Here is a 17970-nt window from a genome sequence, read left to right on the forward strand (position 1 = left end):
TTTGTAAATTTATATATTTTAAATTTTTTTATAATTATTTTTAATTTTATATAATATATAAATTATATATTTATTACATCACTGGTTCGACCGTGGTTCGACTACAGGTTCGATCAATAAACCACGAACCGATAATTTTTCTGGTTTGATGACCGATCTAATTCTAAAAACATTGAATTTCCCTTTATCATTCTAAACAAGTGAGTGCGGGTACTTATAGGATTCGTAAGATTATTATACCGATTGCATGCTAAACAAGATGTCTTTTATAGCAAACCATAACTATGCACAATAGCATTGCTTCATTCTATTCAAAACCGTCATTTAATCCTATTTTAAGTATACTAGTATGATTACATTCAATTAGTTATTGCTAACTTCATTTCTTAATAAACCCAAAAACAATCCACAAATTGGTCCAATAAATTTTACCAATAAAAATAGACTTAAATTAACAAATATAACCCAACAGAAATATCTCACATGTTATAGACCCTAGTCCAAAAATTTTCAATTAATAATTAAAATACAAACACAATCAATCAAGTTTAAATATAAAAAATCAAAATAAATCAAATTAGACCTAAATTTAATATCTAATAATTCAAGTCTAATTTAATATGCAAACCGAATCCACAACAAAAACCAAGTCCAATTTAATAAATAAATAACTAAACAAATTAAGTAAACTCAAAATACCCAAGCTACTACTACAAAAATCAAATAAACTAAAATACAAAATAGAAATAAAACAAAGTAATAAAAATAAAAATTTAAAATATATAAGTGAGGCAAAACATTTAAATGTTAATCGGATATGAAATTTAAAAATAAAATTAAGCTCAACATTAATGTAAAAATAAATTTGAAACAAATTTTGAAGTCTACAACTTTACATAATTTACAAATCAGTTATTGTAGTTGCCTTAACTTATTAGTAGAAGTCTTTTATTTAATAATAAGTGGGACGCAAATGAGAAAATGCGCGCCGATTCACATATTGTCCATCCGTATGTTTCCCCCATTTCACATTGGGGCTTAGACTAACAGCACAAAAGGAAATGGGCAGCCCGATTCTAGCTTTCTTTCTATTGACAACTTTTGCAATGTAGCTGGGAAGAAAAAGAAAATATGCAAAAATAAATAAACGAAATTCTTCAAACAAATATCCAATGGTTTCTCAGCTCGCAGACTGATGGGCAGCAAAATATTCATACCCGGCCCCTACCTCCGGTCATCAAAGGCCATCAATAATAGAGAAAATATAGTCTCACCATCCCATAAGAAGTACTGTGAGAAGAATGGCTATTCCTTATCCTTTTTACCAAGTTGGTGATACGCTTCATAAGCCAATCTTACATCCTTGCAAATCCTAAAAACTCTTCTATTTACTGTGGTTTTCTGGACTTCTTCATAGCTTTAAAACTGAAAACAAAAATGTATTTATAATAGGGATGACCTTCAATATGGAAATTTGATCATAAGAATTTCTTCATAATTTTGGGGCTATGAATGAGCTCATGAAAGATGAGGTTGACTGAGGTCTTTGGATTTTGTCTTGATATCTTGGTGGGTGTCATGATATCTTTTACTTTTGAATGGGAAACCACCAAACGCTTTCTTCCTTCTGGGTGGTGCTCAAAGTCAAGCATAACACTTTTCTGAGGTTCAATGAACTAAATTTTCTTCTTTTCTATGATTATTGCTTATGGGTTTGTGAGACCATTGGCTGATAGATTGAAATTTCTATATATATATATATATGCTTCTTCTGGTTCAAGATCCTTATTAGTATCAAGTGTTCATTGATGGAGCCCAGAAGTGTTGGTTTAACAGTAGTGGTAGTTTGTTCTGTTCTGGTTGTGGTGGTTATAAGCATGGATCCAAGTTTTGAAGTCGACCATCAGGCTTTGAAGGCCTTCAAGAGTTCAGTTGCTGACGATCCCTCTGGAGTGCTTGCAGATTGGAGTGAAGCCAACCATCATTGCAATTGGTCTGGAATCACATGTGACCCTTCATCCAGTCGTGTCATGTCAATTATACTGATGGAGAAGCAGCTTGCCGGCGTGATCTCGCCATTCCTTGGAAACCTTTCCAAACTCCAGGTTCTGGACTTAACTTTAAACACATTCACTGGGCAAATTCCACCTCAACTGGGGCTTTGCTCCCAGCTTTCAGAACTGATTCTTTACCAAAATTCTCTTGCCGGACCAATTCCACAAGAACTAGGAATCCTAGGGAATTTACAATCATTAGATTTGGGGGCTAACTTTTTGGAAGGAAGCATTCCTGAAAGCATTTGTAACTGCACTGGCTTGCTGAATCTGGGCATTGATAACAACAATCTCAGTGGTGCCATCCCTTCCGACATTGGAAGATTAGATAATCTTCAAGTCTTCACAGGGTACAGAAATAATTTGGTTGGTTCTATACCAGTTTCCATTGGCACGTTGGGAGCTTTGCAGGTTCTAGACCTGAGTACAAACCATTTGTCTGGTGTTTTACCTCCAGAAATGGGGAACTTGTCAAACCTTGAAACCCTTCAGTTGCTTGAAAATCGACTTCACGGGAAAATCCCACCTGAACTAGGGCTCTGTAGGAAGCTCACCACTCTGAATTTGTATGGCAATCAGTTCAGTGGGGGCATTCCTTCAGAACTAGGAAACTTGGTTCATTTGAAAGCGCTGCGGTTGTACAAAAATAGGTTAAGTTCTACAATTCCATCCTCCTTATTCCAATTGAAATCATTGGTCCACTTGGGAATATCAGAGAATGAATTGAGTGGAACAATCCCTTTTGAAGTTGGGTCTCTGAGATCATTGCAAGCACTGACGCTGCAGTTAAATAAGTTCACTGGGCAAATCCCATCATCCATTACAAACTTGACAAACTTAACATATTTGTCTATGGACTTCAACTTCTTCACAGGTGATATTCCGTCCAACATCGGATCGCTTTATCGTTTGAAGAACCTAACCCTAAACAATAACCTTCTCCAGGGGTCCGTTCCATCTAGTATCTCTAACTGCACACGTCTAGTCGTCTTAGGTCTAGCTTATAATAGAATAACAGGAAGAATTCCACAAGGTTTGGGGCGGCTTGCAAATCTTATTTTTCTATCTTTCGGGAAGAACCAAATGTCGGGCAACATTCCTGATGATCTCTTCAATTGCTCAAATCTGATTATTCTAGATTTGGCCAAGAACAATTTCAGTGGAGTTCTGAAACCAGGCATTGGCAAGCTCTATAATCTGCATATTTTTCAAGCTCACAAAAATTCCTTAGTAGGGCCTATCCCACCTGAGATTGGCAATCTAAGCCAACTGTTCTCATTAAAACTACACTTGAATAGTTTGTCGGGCACAGTTCCTCCTGAATTATCCAAGCTTTCCCTCCTCCAGGGTCTCTATCTGAATGACAATGCTCTAGAAGGTGCACTTCCTGAGGTAATTTTTGAACTAAAACAGCTTAGTGATCTTGGGTTGGGTAACAACCGGTTTGCAGGACCCATTCCACATGCTATCTCTAAGCTTGAGTCGCTTTTGTACTTGACCCTCCATGGAAACCTGTTCAATGGATCCATTCCAACGAGCATGGGACACCTTTCTCGGCTGGCAACCTTGGATCTCTCTCACAATCATCTGGTCGGGTCAATTCCGGGGCCTGTCATTGCTGGTATGAAAAACATGCAAATATATCTCAACTTTTCACACAATTTCCTATCAGGGCCCATTCCAAATGAGCTTGGGAAATTGGAGATGGTGCAGATCGTGGATATGTCAAACAATAATCTATCAGGGAGCATTCCAGCAACTCTTCAACGCTGCAAAAACTTGTTCAATATTGATCTGTCAGTGAACCAACTTTCCGGTACAATTCCAGAGAAGGCATTTGCGGGAATGGATGTACTTACAAGCTTGAATCTTTCAAGAAATAATTTAGATGGTAGACTACCTGGAAGCTTAGCGATTATGAAGAATCTAAGCTCCCTGGACCTTTCTCAGAACAAGTTCAAGGGCATGATCCCCGAGAGTTATGCAAATATTTCCACATTGAGGCATCTGAATCTTTCTTTCAATCAACTGGAAGGTCATGTCCCAGCGACTGGAATATTCAAAAATATAGGTGCATCTTCTCTGGTGGGAAACCCAGGTCTTTGTGGAACCAAATTTCTCGGGTCATGCAGCAATAAGAGCCATTTAGCCGGTTCTCATCCGTTCTCCAAGAAAGTTCTGTTGATTCTCGGGGTAGTTGGATCTCTCATTGTATTGCTGCTTCTCACATTTTCTGTTATAATCTTCTGTCGGTACTTCAGAAAGCAAAAAACAGTTGAAAATCCAGAACCAGAGTATGCTTCAGCATTGACGCTCAAGAGGTTCAATCAAAAGGATTTAGAAATAGCTACTGGTTTCTTTAGTGAAGAAAACATTATTGGGTCCAGCAGTTTGAGTACCGTATACAAGGGCAGAATGGAAGATGGGAAGATTGTAGCCGTAAAGAAATTAAATTTGCAACAGTTCTCATTGGAGTCTGACAAGTGCTTCAATAGAGAAGTGAAGACCCTGAGCCAACTCAGGCACAGAAACTTGGTAAAGGTACTTGGGTATGCCTGGGAAAGTGGAAAAATAAAGGCTCTTGTTCTGGAATACATGGAGAAGGGGAACTTGGACAGCATTATACATGAACCAGGGGTGGATCCATCAAGGTGGACTTTATTGGAGAGAATCAATGTTTGTATTTCCATTGCAAGGGGGCTGGTTTACTTGCATTCAGGGTATGATTTCCCCATCGTCCACTGTGACTTGAAGCCTTCAAATATTCTCTTGGATGGAGATTGGGAGGCCCATGTGAGTGATTTTGGAACAGCTCGAATTCTGGGTGTTCATCTCCAGGATGGAAGCAGTGTTTGCTCATCATCAGCATTTGAAGGCACAATTGGATACTTGGCACCAGGTACCCAGTTTATTACCTTTCTAATTGTAAAAGTTTCAGTTTCATCATGTGATTGCTTTTGTGTTTGTGTCTTGATCAGAGTTGGCATACATGAGGGAGCTCACGACCAAAGTGGATGTGTTCAGCTTTGGCATCATAGTGATGGAGTTCCTGACAAAAAGAAGGCCAACAGGACTGACAGCAGAGGATGGCATGCCATTGACCTTGCGTGAGATGGTGGATATGGCCCTTGCGAGTGAATTCAAAAGGCTTCTTCAAATGATAGACCCTTTTCTAGCTTCATCTGCAACTGAGAAGGCGGGGGAAGTATTGGAAGAGGTCCTTAAACTGGCCTTGTCTTGCACCTGCACAGAGCCTGAGGATCGACCTGACATGAATGAGGTGTTGTCCAGCCTTTTGAAGCTAGGAGCAAAGGTTGCTTCATCAACAGCATAAGAGAGGTCGGATGGAAGCTGTAATGGTGCGAGTCGTGCATGGAGAAGGAAAGGCAACCAAATTGCATATGCATATTGGCTGCTGCCTATGTTTTGACTGAACTGATCATCTTGCGTGGTGGTTATGTAGATTGTAATTGAAGGTGACAATGCATGACCTTCTTTTGTGTTTGGCACTTGGACCTTTGTCTTTCCAACTAGTATTTTCCTGATTTTTGCATCCGTCTCTTGAATTATTGGGAGGTTTCTCAATTTTTGGATGAACGAAATCACACTTGATATGAGATGCCCTTCAAAAACATAATCAGTGAATTCATGGAATGTTTCAAATTTTTGTTAACAAAAATAAAACAGGGGAATCTTTGGGATTGAATTGACCCTGAAAATAGAGACAAATTGAAAAGTTTCACACCAGTGAATCCATCTTGGGCCACCAAGGCTATGACTTCTGAATCAAAGGCCACATAGTCCTCCATGGTACCACCTACATTGAAGTACGCCCATATTCAACCAATAAATGTACCCATCACTTCAATTATGACAGTGAGAGTAGCGTTGACCATCATTTTCCCCCCTTCCCCACACCAATAAATAAATAAATAAAATTAAAAAAAAAATTCTCTTCATAATCTACTTGGAAAATATTCAAATAGGACGAAATTTGGATAGAAAAATCCTTCATTTCTATGTTCAACTTTTATAAAATTCTAAACCTTATTATTATTGTTATTATTATTATTGTAAAATTTAGTTAAAAAAAAAGGTAAAAATCAACACAAATATCCTTTTTAAAATCTTTCTTTAATGTAAAATTTTATTAAAGATTTTTGTTATAAAATTTACACGGCATAGTATATTTATAAGATTGTATAAAGTCATCAACATCCTAAAATGAGGTATTATTGATATTTTCTCCTTATCCTAAAAAATATTGTTTATAATCCAATGGTTTGAATTTTTCCATGCCCGTTAAAAGTGATTAATAGTGAAGATTGTGTTAACCAAACCACATACACAAGCCTAAAATAAAGAAAAGATAAGAATTTTAGTCCGACAATTAATGTGATTTCCATATCCATGAAATGCACTAACATTCGAAAATCCACTTATTAAAACAAAACAAAAAAAAAGTTATAAGAATAAAACTCTCAAGAAAACCTCTCAATTCCAACTATACACTTAAAAAATAAAACTTGAAATATAAGAGTTAAACGTATAATAGGAATAAGCTTGTCCATGGACAGATAAAAAAAAAATTCTACTGTTTAAACGAAACGTAATAAAACTGAATAAAATATGCTAAGATACATGTATGTTAAAGATAGAATTGGACAAACTAGGTATATAGAAATGTAAAAGATTTTTTCTTTATCCTCGTTTTTTTTAGGATTTTTTCCTTTTTTCCTTTTTTTATTTTTTTTCTTTCTTCTTCTAGGTATGCAAATTTCGGAATTTTGTCAAACTCGTTTAATATCTTCTTAGCCAAGCTCTTAGGTTGGGTGGGTTTACGGGTTACTCTGAGAGAGGTACTCCTCAACGAGAGGTTGTTTGATTTTATGTACATCCCATAAGGATATCATGTTACATTGAATAAAATATATATAACTTAGTGATTTCCGGGTATAATATGATAACTTATATAGAATAGAAAGATAGCATAAATTTACAAAATAAATCATTTGTAGACCCAACAAATCTGAGGTCATGACTCATGAGCATCACGGCATCACCACCAACCCTATTCCATATAGTCTTGTGAGTAGAATCCCTATCCCTTCCTATCCTTTTTGGCCGCTATCTTGCAAGTGGAGCGAGCATTGATATTGCCACCATGTAAGTACAAACTCACGCATTCACACTCCACAAGGCCCCCGGATTTCACTCACATTCAGTTCACCCATCGCACAACCGTTTACATGGCTTTTCATGCTACACTCATCCTAATTAATTCAGCGTTGAAACTGACCATGACGGAAAGTTGCTGATGTTTGACTGAAACTTGAGATTGATTGAAGGATACAGATTTTGGTTTGATATGGAGATAGGTGGGTTGGCCAGGTTTTGAATTAGACAACGTCTGGTTTATATGTACGTACGTGGTGGCTTAGTGGTGTCTGTCTACAGTGTACGCCTTCATAGGCAAAACTTGCAAACAGCACGGCTAATACGAGGAGGTTAAGTTAAGACTTGTCTGGTAAAGTTGTATATTAGTGCTTCTTCTGGTCGAAGCTCCTCATTAGCATCAGGCATTTCTCCAGCAATGGTGTCTGAAAGAGTCAGTTCTGGGTGTTCATCTCCAGGATGGAAGCAGTGTCTCCTCATCGTCAGTATTTGAAGGCACGCAAGGTAACCATTTTTTTTCCTTTTTTTTTTTACCTTTAGCTTTGTAGAAGTTTCAGTTTCATCCTGTGATTGCTTTTGTGTTTGTCTCTTGATCAGAGCTGGCATACATGAGGGAGCTCACAAACAAGTGGATATGTGTTCAGCTTTGGCATCATAGTGACGGAGTTCCTGACAAAAAAGAAGGCCAACAAGACTGGCAGCAGAGGATGGCATGACATTGACCTTGCGTGAGATGGTGGATATGGCCCTTGCGAGTGAATCCAAAAGGCTTCTTCAAATAATGGACCCTTTTCTAGCTTCAACTGCAACTGAGGAGGAGGGGGAAGTATTGGAAGAGGTCATTAAACTGGCCTTGTCTTGCACCTGCACAGAGCCTGAGGATCGACCCGACATAACTGAGGTGTAGTCTAGCCATTTGAAGCTAAGACAAATACTTGCATTTGTCTCTTCAATTATTGGGAAGTTTCTCAATACTTGGATGAACGAAATCAGACTTGATATGGTTTTCCCTTCAAAAACATTATCAGTGAATTCATGGAATGTTTCAAAATTTGGTTAATAAAAATAAAACAAGGAACTTTTGGGACTGCAATAACAGTTTCACACAAGTGAATCAATCTTGGGCCACCAAGGCTATGACTTCGAAATCAAAGGCCACAAAGTCCTCCATGGTATCACCTACATTGAAGTAGACACACATTCAACCAATAAATGTACCCATTCAATGTATGGTTTCATTATACCGTTTTGCCACCCCATTGATGAGAGTGAGAGTAGAGTTGACCATCATTTCCCCCCTCCCCCCACACAACCAAAAAAAAAAAAAAAATCTTCATAACCCAACGAAATATTTATAGTTTTCAAACTGATAATAATTTATAAAATGTATTGATTGGGTGCTTTTTGAGAAATGATTTAGCAAATCCATCAAAACTATAATTGATTGGTTAGATAGAAGAAAAAGATACTACATGAGTTTGTTTTTCAATAGAAGATATATAATAATAAGATGTGAACGATTTATAGACCCAACGAATCTGAGGTCATGAACAATCACTACCAACCCCATCTGGGCCATCTCCAGACACTGCCTATCCGTTTTGGCCGCTTTTTTGCAAGTGGGGCGAGCACTGACATTGCCAGCATGTAAGTACAAACTCATGCATTCACATTCCACAAGGCCCCCAGATTCGATTCACCCATCTCACATCCGTTTAAGTCTTCTATTTACATGGCTTTTCATGCTACACTTACCGCTAAATTCAGCATTAGAACTGACGATGACGGAAATTAGGATCCTTGATAGCTAAGTTTGAGATGTTAGGCTAAAATGCATGTTTGAGTACTGAAACTTGAGGTAAGCGGGTCGGTCAGGTTTTGCCTTTGGGGTCTTAATCACTAGGGCTTTTTCAATACCACGACTGGTTTATATGTACGTCGGCTTAGTGGTGTCTACAGTCGACGCGTGATAGGCCAACTTGCAAAGAGCACAGCTAATTTCGAGGAGGTTAAGATTTGTCTGGTCATTGATTGACGGGTTGAAAGTTGTATATTAGTGCTTCTTCTGGCCGAAGCTCCTCATTAGCATCAAGCATTTCTTCAGCAATGGTGTCTGAAAGAGTCGGTTTAATCCTATTCCTGGTTTGTTCATTTCTAGTACTGGTACCACCAGTTCTAACCATGGAGCCAAGCTTAGAAGTTGAACATGAGGCCTTGAAGGCCTTTAAGAATTCAGTTGCTGACGACCCCTTTGGAGCCCTTGCAGATTGGAGTGAAGCCAACCATCACTGCAATTGGTCTGGAATCACATGTGACCTTTCATCCAATCATGTCATATCGGTCTCGCTGATGGAGAAGCAGCTTGCAGGTCAGATCTCTCCATTCCTTGGAAACATTTCCATCCTCCAGGTTCTAGACTTGAGTTCCAACTCATTCACTGGCCACATTCCACCTCAGCTGGGGCTTTGCTCCCAGCTTTTAGAATTGAATCTTTTCCAAAATTCTCTTTCTGGATCAATTCCACCAGAACTAGGAAACCTTAGAAATCTGCAGTCATTAGACTTGGGGAGTAACTTCTTGGAAGGAAGCATCCCCAAAAGCATTTGCAACTGCACTGCCTTGTTGGGACTTGGCATCATCTTCAACAATCTCACAGGTACCATCCCAACAGACATTGGAAATTTAGCTAATCTTCAAATCCTTGTACTATATAGCAACAATATTATTGGTCCTATACCAGTTTCCATAGGTAAGTTGGGAGATTTGCAATCTCTAGACCTAAGTATCAACCAATTGTCTGGTGTAATGCCTCCAGAGATCGGGAACTTATCGAACTTAGAATATCTTCAATTGTTTGAGAATCGCCTTTCTGGAAAAATCCCATCAGAACTGGGGCAGTGTAAGAAGCTGATCTATCTGAACTTATACAGCAACCAATTTACAGGAGGCATTCCTTCTGAGCTAGGAAACTTGGTCCAGTTGGTTGCTCTGAAGTTGTACAAAAATAGGTTAAATTCAACAATTCCAAGCTCCTTATTCCAGCTGAAATATTTGACTCACTTAGGAATCTCTGAGAATGAGTTGATTGGAACTATTCCCTCTGAGCTTGGATCTTTGAGATCACTGCAGGTACTAACTTTGCATTCAAATAAGTTCACTGGGAAAATCCCTGCACAGATAACCAACTTGACAAACTTGACAATTTTGTCAATGAGCTTCAACTTCCTCACAGGGGAGCTTCCATCCAATATCGGATCCCTTCATAATTTGAAGAACCTGACCATGCACAACAACCTTCTAGAGGGATCCATTCCATCTAGTATCACCAATTGCACCCATCTTGTCAACATCGGTTTAGCTTATAATATGATAACAGGGGAAATTCCACAAGGTTTGGGACAGTTGCCGAATCTTACTTTCCTTGGTTTAGGGGTTAACAAAATGTCGGGGAACATTCCTGACGACCTCTTCAATTGCTCAAATCTGGCTATCCTAGATTTGGCCAGGAACAATTTCAGTGGAGTTCTGAAACCAGGCATTGGCAAGCTCTATAATCTGCAAAGATTGCAAGCCCACAAGAATTCCTTAGTAGGGCCTATCCCACCTGAGATTGGCAATTTAACTCAATTGTTCTCCTTACAGCTGAATGGGAATAGTTTGTCAGGCACAGTTCCTCCTGAATTATCCAAGCTTTCTCTCCTTCAGGGTCTGTACCTCGATGACAATGCCCTAGAAGGTGCAATTCCTGAGGAAATTTTTGAACTAAAACATCTCAGTGAGCTTGGTTTGGGTGACAACCGGTTCGCAGGACACATTCCACATGCTGTCTCTAAACTTGAGTCGCTTTTGAACTTGTACCTCAATGGAAACGTGCTCAATGGATCCATCCCAGCAAGCATGGCTCGTCTTTCTCGGCTGGCAATCTTGGATCTCTCTCACAACCATCTTGTCGGGTCAATACCGGGACCTGTCATTGCTAGTATGAAAAACATGCAGATATATCTCAACTTTTCACACAATTTCTTATCAGGACCCATTCCAGATGAGATTGGGAAATTGGAGATGGTCCAGATCGTAGATATGTCAAACAATAATCTGTCAGGGAGCATTCCAGAGACTCTTCAAGGCTGCAGAAACTTGTTCAATCTTGATCTGTCAGTGAATGAGCTTTCTGGTCCAGTTCCAGAGAAGGCATTTGCCCAAATGGATGTACTTACAAGCTTGAACCTTTCAAGAAATAATTTAAATGGTGGACTACCTGGAAGCTTAGCGAATATGAAGAATCTAAGCTCTCTGGACCTTTCTCAGAACAAGTTCAAGGGCATGATCCCGGAGAGTTATGCAAATATTTCCACCTTGAAGCAGCTGAATCTTTCTTTCAATCAACTGGAAGGCCGTGTTCCAGAGACTGGGATATTCAAAAACGTAAGTGCATCTTCTTTGGTGGGAAACCCAGGTCTTTGTGGAACCAAATTTCTAGGGTCATGCAGGAATAAGAGCCATTTAGCTGCTTCTCATCGATTCTCCAAGAAAGGTCTGTTGATTCTCGGGGTACTTGGATCCCTCATTGTATTGCTGCTTCTCACATTTTCTGTTATAATCTTCTGTCGGTACTTCAGAAAGCAAAAAACAGTTGAAAATCCAGAACCAGAGTATGCTTCAGCATTGACGCTCAAGAGGTTCAATCAAAAGGATTTAGAAATAGCTACCGGCTTCTTTAGTGCAGAAAACATCATTGGGGCCAGCACTTTGAGTACGGTATACAAGGGCAGAACGGAAGATGGGAAGATTGTAGCCGTAAAGAAATTGAATTTGCAACAGTTCTCTGCTGAGGCTGATAAGTGCTTCAATAGAGAAGTGAAGACCCTGAGCCGACTCAGGCACAGAAACCTCGTAAAGGTACTTGGGTATGCTTGGGAAAGTGGAAAAATAAAGGCTCTAGTTCTGGAATACATGGAGAAGGGGAACTTGGACAGCATTATACATGAACCAGGGGTGGATCATTCAAGGTGGACTTTATTGGAGAGAATCAATGTTTGTATTTCCATTGCAAGGGGGCTGGTTTACTTGCATTCAGGGTATGATTTCCCCATTGTCCACTGTGACTTGAAGCCTTCTAATGTTCTTTTGGATGGAGATTTGGAGGCCCATGTGAGTGATTTTGGAACATCTCGAGTTCTGGGTGTTCATCTCCAGGATGGAAGCAGTGTTTCCTTATCATCAGCATTTGAAGGCACAATCGGATACTTGGCACCAGGTAACCAGTTCATTACCTTTCCAATTGCATAAGTTTCAGTTTCATCCTGTGACTACTTTTGTGTTTGGTCTTTACACTAATGAAAGACGTTTTTGCTTTGATCAGAGTTCGCATACATGAGGGAGCTCACAACCAAAGTCGATGTGTTCAGCTTTGGGATCATAGTAATGGAGTTCCTAACAAAAAGAAGGCCAACAGGACTGGCAGCAGAGGATGGCTTGCCATTGACCTTGCGTCAGCTGGTGGATGCGGCCCTTGCCAGTGGATCCAAAAGACTTCTTCAAATAGTGGACCCTTTCTTAGCTTCAATTGTAACAGCGAACGAGGGGGAAGTACTGGAAAAGCTGCTTAAACTGGCCTTGTCTTGCACCTGCACTGAGCCTGGGGATCGACCCGACATGAATGAGGTGTTGTCCAGTCTTTTGAAGCTAGGAGCAAACATACCACCTCCATTACCATCATCATCATGAGGACACTTTTCCCCATAGCATGACTTGTGCTATGTAGTTCCTGGTTCCATGTGAAATGCTCTCTTCCTTGCTGGGAAGGAGATGTTAGTTAAACACAACCATTTTTTTTTTCTCTTACACCCTTCTTATTTGTTATAAAACAAGAGGTAGATGTCGAGAGAGAAATGGTATAGGTGTATTTATCACCAGCCTCGTTGGAATGTATTTCAGCTATACACTGATATGGTGGACATAACACGGGAAAACACAACCTTGATGGTTTATATTCCTAAGCCAAGTGTGAACTCATAGCCTTATATGCTTTTTATATCATCTATTGATCTTACTCAATTGCTAGCTGTTAGTATACCCAACCAATCTTGAGTCAAACATGGATATGTACCATATGTTGTAGTCCTTCCTTCCTTGTAAGCATCTAAATACCCGCTTTGCTGCTCTATAATGAACCTTGCTTGGACTCTTGATGAACCTTGATAATAGAATGGTTGCATACATTATATCTGGTTGTGTAGTTGCCAAATTGTGTAGGCTTCCAACGAGACTTCAATAAATTGAGTTGTCTTACATTGATCTGTTGCCTTCCTTTTTGAGTGCTTTATTGTCGTCAAGTGGAGTCACTAGTCATCACATCTATTGAACTATCTTCCACAAGGATCTTTTTCACTATAATGTATAGTATTAGCATTCCAACGATACATCTATGATAAAATGCTTTCTAATGTCAAAATGTTTGATCCTCTTATGGAACATACGTATAATAAGATATATCCACCCTGTAACAAAACCCCCTAAACTAACATTAAGTTCTTTCGAGTGAATCCATTCATCACATTTCACATCAATTAATAGTTTGAAAAGAAAAAAAAAAGTAGCTCATATACTCTTCATACATTTCATATATTAAGCTTCAAAGAAAATCGAAAAATCAATAAATAAGTAAATAGACAAATAAAAAACTCTCTTCAAGACTTCAACAATATATGGATGAAGGATGGCTGGCTTAATGAGTTGGGGGATCATTATGCAGAAACTCCTCTATGGTTGAAGGGAACTCCAAACCCCCAAAACCACCACCACTATTCTCAGAATCAAAAACAGCTTTACCCAAAAGCATATGAGCCAATCTCAAAGGCTCTCTCCTCTCCTCCTCACCACCATTGTAAAAGTGCTTAACCCACCCCTCCAATCTCTCCACCTCCTTTCCACACTTGGGTCCCTTTACCCCAACAATTCTTGAATAAAACCCACCTTCACAACAGCAAAAACCACCATCATCACCACTCCTCAACCCCAAACCAACGCTTTTTTGCTCTTCCTGTATCCATTCTGATAAACCCAATAGTTGGATCAATAGTTGGATGTCGTCCACCTCATCATCTTCAACCCCATTGGCTGCTTCTGGGAGATATGGACCGTTTGATGGAGGAGAATCCTCATGGGCTGGTGGGAATTCAGGGGAATCTGAGAGGAATGCTCGAGGGGTTTCACTGTCTTGGAGGGTTGAGGTGGTGTTTGGTGGCTGGTCGCAGTGGAGATATATTGGAGAGCTCAGAGATTGCGTTGATGTGTAGGTACTTTCTTGTGGTGGGCGGCTTTCTGATTTTAGTCTCTTCTCAACCTGCTTCAGTGAAGAAAAGAAATTGGCGTGGGGAGTAGGTGGCGGCATCCTGCTCTGGCGATAGGGTTTCATAATGATAGATACACAATACAGAGAGGTCCAGAGGATGAAAATGGACTCGATGGGGGTAGATGTGGCCCACAATTTGGTGGGCCTGGTGGGCCAGGTAATATGTTTTACCCTTTTTTTCTCTCCACTTCAAAACTAAAAGCATCATTGGGAAATTATAGAAAACGCAATAATAATTAGCATTCACTCTTGAGCAATAGCAGCTCACATCAATGTACATTAAACCAATACCACACTCAAATCGGTACAAAGCCTCATCACAACATCACGCGCTCACTTTCCGGGAACAAAGTTTGTGGCATAAGCCCAAGCGTTGTTGTTGACTGGATCGGCGAGGTGGTCAGCAAGGTTCTCCAAGGGTCCCTTTCCGGTCACAATGGCCTGAACGAAGAACCCGAACATGGAGAACATGGCCAGTCTCCCATTCTTGATCTCCTTCACCTTCAACTCAGCGAAAGCCTCTGGGTCATCAGCAAGCCCCAATGGGTCGAAGCTGCCACCGGGGTACAGTGGGTCGGTCACCTCACCAAGTGGCCCACCGGCAATGCGGTAGCCCTCAACGGCTCCCATCAAGATAACTTGACAGGCCCAGATGGCCAAAATGCTTTGAGCATGGATCAAGCTGGGGTTGCCCAAGTAGTCAAGTCCACCCTCGCTGAAGATCTGTGCACCGGCCTTGAACCACACGGCTTCACCGAACTTGACTCCATTCCTGGACAGCAGCTCTGGGAAGACGCAGCCAAGGGCTCCGAGCATGGCCCATCGGCAGTGGATCACCTCAAGCTCACGGTTCTTGGCGAAGGTCTCGGGGTCAGCTGAGAGGCCAGCGGTGTCCCAGCCGTAGTCACCGGGGAATTCTCCAGTGAGGTAGGATGGGGGATCGCCGGATAGTGGGCCCAAGTACAAGACACGGTCAGGGCCGTACCACGGGCTGCCGGAGGGAGCCTTGAAGCCAGTTTTCCTCATGCTGACCCGTCCTCCACCGAGAATGTCGGAGGCATTGGGGCCAAGCTTCACAGCGGTGCCGGCAAATGACGGGGAGGAGAGGGCCATGGTGGAGGCAGCCATTGGAGAAATGGAATTGGAATGCAGAATTGGTGAAGAGTGATGAGTTTGTGGTTGGGCCTAATGGGCTGGATGAATCTGAGTTCATATAGAGGAAGGTCCTTATCTTTGGAGATCTCTATCTACGCTCTCATTGGTTGATGGCATTTTAGAAGCTTTATTTTGGTTGTCCACGTGGCAATCTCTATACCACTAAGGTGCAACCTTGTACAGAAAATCTATGAAATATTAAGAGTTGTTCGCTCCACCAATGGAATTCAGCCACTTATGGGACTTTGGATTGTGGTATATCCTGATGGATCCTGATCAGGACCACTAGAATAGGCGGGAGTCCTCCACAATAAGTCCTGTGGGGTGTGGCAGTTGGCCCCATGGATGGGGTGGGTGTAATTTTTGCACTAATTGCATTATACAATTATATAAAATAAGCTAGATTTATGTCCTAAACCGAATTTTGATTAAAGATTTTCATCCACCCGTTTTAAATTTTAATTTTCATTCACACCACTTTTGTCAATATTGCTTTTATTAAAAACACTTTTTAAAAATACATAAACACATACATACTCGTGGAAACTTATAAACGAACATCTATAATTATGTATATCTTTATAAAAGGAAAAACCTCTAATAAAAATTTATTTACTTTTCTGCTTGAGAATTCTATATTTTCTATTTTATTTCTTCTATCACTGTATTTTTCTACAACATGTTATCAACACAACGCTCTAATGAAAATTTGAAAAATCATATATTTTTTAAGACTTCTACATCAAAGGTTATGAGAAAGTATGTCGTATGTTATTTGATTACTTAAATTTTTAATTGTTCATAATATGAAGTTATATAAAATAAATGTTAAAAGTCATATAGCCAAAAACCATATGAAAAATATTATGTTTATATATAACCAAAAGCTATCTAATTATCACTATTCATAACTAGAGGTTATGAATAGTCAAAGGCTATATAAATTTTATTTATTATATATAGCTTGAAGCTATATATTATTATCATTATTTATAATTAGAAGTTATAAATATAAGAAAATTAATGATGTTCATACAATCCAATTTTTCATAGCAAGAAGCTATATAACCTAAAGTTACATATCACAAATTAAAATTATACATAACCAAAAGTAATTACTATTCATAACTATAAGTATAGTTATGAAAAATATTAACTTTTTTTTTTACTAGCTTGGGTATATATATATATAATTATTTATTATTGTACAATAATTTCTAGATGTTTATTATTGAAAATTGAAAAAAAATTAGTGATAGACTCGCATGATAGGATGTTCTTATAGAAAGTTTGTTTTAACTATAGATTTTAATTTTGAACTATGGGTTTGACCAAAAAAATAATTTTGTTTGTAACTATTTTTACACTCTTAAGTTGTTGGCCTATCTAAATCTATTTTTTGGGGAAAAAAAAACATAAGGTTATGTTTGGTTCTCGGAAAATTTGAGGGAAAATGTAAGGGAAAGAAAATAAAGAGGAAAAGTGGAAGAAAAGAAAATAAAAAATAGATTCAAAATTAATAAATTATATTTTTTGTGTTTCTTCAAACTCATTTCACTTAATTTCCTCTATTATATAAAGATTAAATAATTTTAAAATGTATAATTTTCTAACTAATTTTAATTATATTTAATTTTCTTTTTAAAAAAATTATAGTGAAATCAAACATGAAAAAATTATTTTATTTTTTTGCATTTTTTTTTCTTTCCTTGGTACTTTCTTGGAACCAAACATAACCTAAGGATTTGGTGCTACCTAAACTCTTCATAATTTAATTTTGAAAATAAATAAATAATACATAAACCCAGTTCTTGTTTTTGGGAAGTTTTGTTTTCATAAAAAAAAAAATCACTTATGCTTTAATTTTATACAAGAGACATTGTTATAGACATCATATTTTTATTTTCTTTTCTTTTCTCCCTTATTGTAAATTCACAAAATTCTTTATTTATCAATTATACTTCAAGTTTGTATACATGTTTCATTAGATTATTTCATATGTAATTGCCAAATAATGTTAAACCTCACCAAACTTGAGTTTGTCTTCTTCGTTGTTTCTAAGAAAAATTACTTATGATGGATATTGGATATTAAAATCCATCTAAATGTCATGAACCTTAAGATAACCATTAAGAAAAGACATGATATATCATTGCAGGATCGCACAAAAGCCTTATATTTCTTCATCATCATATTGATGAAGGGTTAAAAGGAGAATATCTCATGGTAAAA

At 38.7% G+C, this 17970-nt stretch overlaps 3 protein-coding genes across 3 annotated transcripts; 2 read left to right on the top strand and 1 right to left on the bottom strand.

Annotated features, from left to right (window-relative positions):
* The first annotated feature begins 1742 nt into the window (after positions 1-1742).
* On the top strand, positions 1743-5620 carry LOC117923627 (LRR receptor-like serine/threonine-protein kinase FLS2). The gene is made up of 2 exons (XM_034842015.1): positions 1743-4953; positions 5033-5620. The coding sequence occupies exons 1-2, from the start codon at positions 1809-1811 to the stop codon at positions 5386-5388; spliced, it is 3501 nt and encodes a 1166-aa protein (XP_034697906.1). The 5' UTR covers positions 1743-1808; the 3' UTR covers positions 5389-5620.
* A 3532-nt stretch (positions 5621-9152) lies between these two features.
* On the top strand, positions 9153-13520 carry LOC117923626 (LRR receptor-like serine/threonine-protein kinase FLS2). Its single transcript, XM_034842014.1, has 2 exons — positions 9153-12486; positions 12592-13520. Exons 1-2 carry the CDS (start codon positions 9336-9338, stop codon positions 12954-12956), a joined length of 3516 nt encoding a protein of 1171 aa, XP_034697905.1. The 5' UTR covers positions 9153-9335; the 3' UTR covers positions 12957-13520.
* Positions 13521-14803: 1283 nt separating this feature from the next.
* LOC117923628 (chlorophyll a-b binding protein of LHCII type 1-like) lies at positions 14804-15774 on the bottom strand. The gene has a single exon (XM_034842016.1). It carries the CDS (start codon positions 15709-15711, stop codon positions 14917-14919), a length of 795 nt encoding a protein of 264 aa, XP_034697907.1. The 5' UTR covers positions 15712-15774; the 3' UTR covers positions 14804-14916.
* Positions 15775-17970: the final 2196 nt, after the last annotated feature.

Source organism: Vitis riparia, chromosome 10 (assembly GCF_004353265.1).
Source record: "Vitis riparia cultivar Riparia Gloire de Montpellier isolate 1030 chromosome 10, EGFV_Vit.rip_1.0, whole genome shotgun sequence".
Lineage (NCBI taxonomy): Eukaryota > Viridiplantae > Streptophyta > Magnoliopsida > Vitales > Vitaceae > Vitis > Vitis riparia.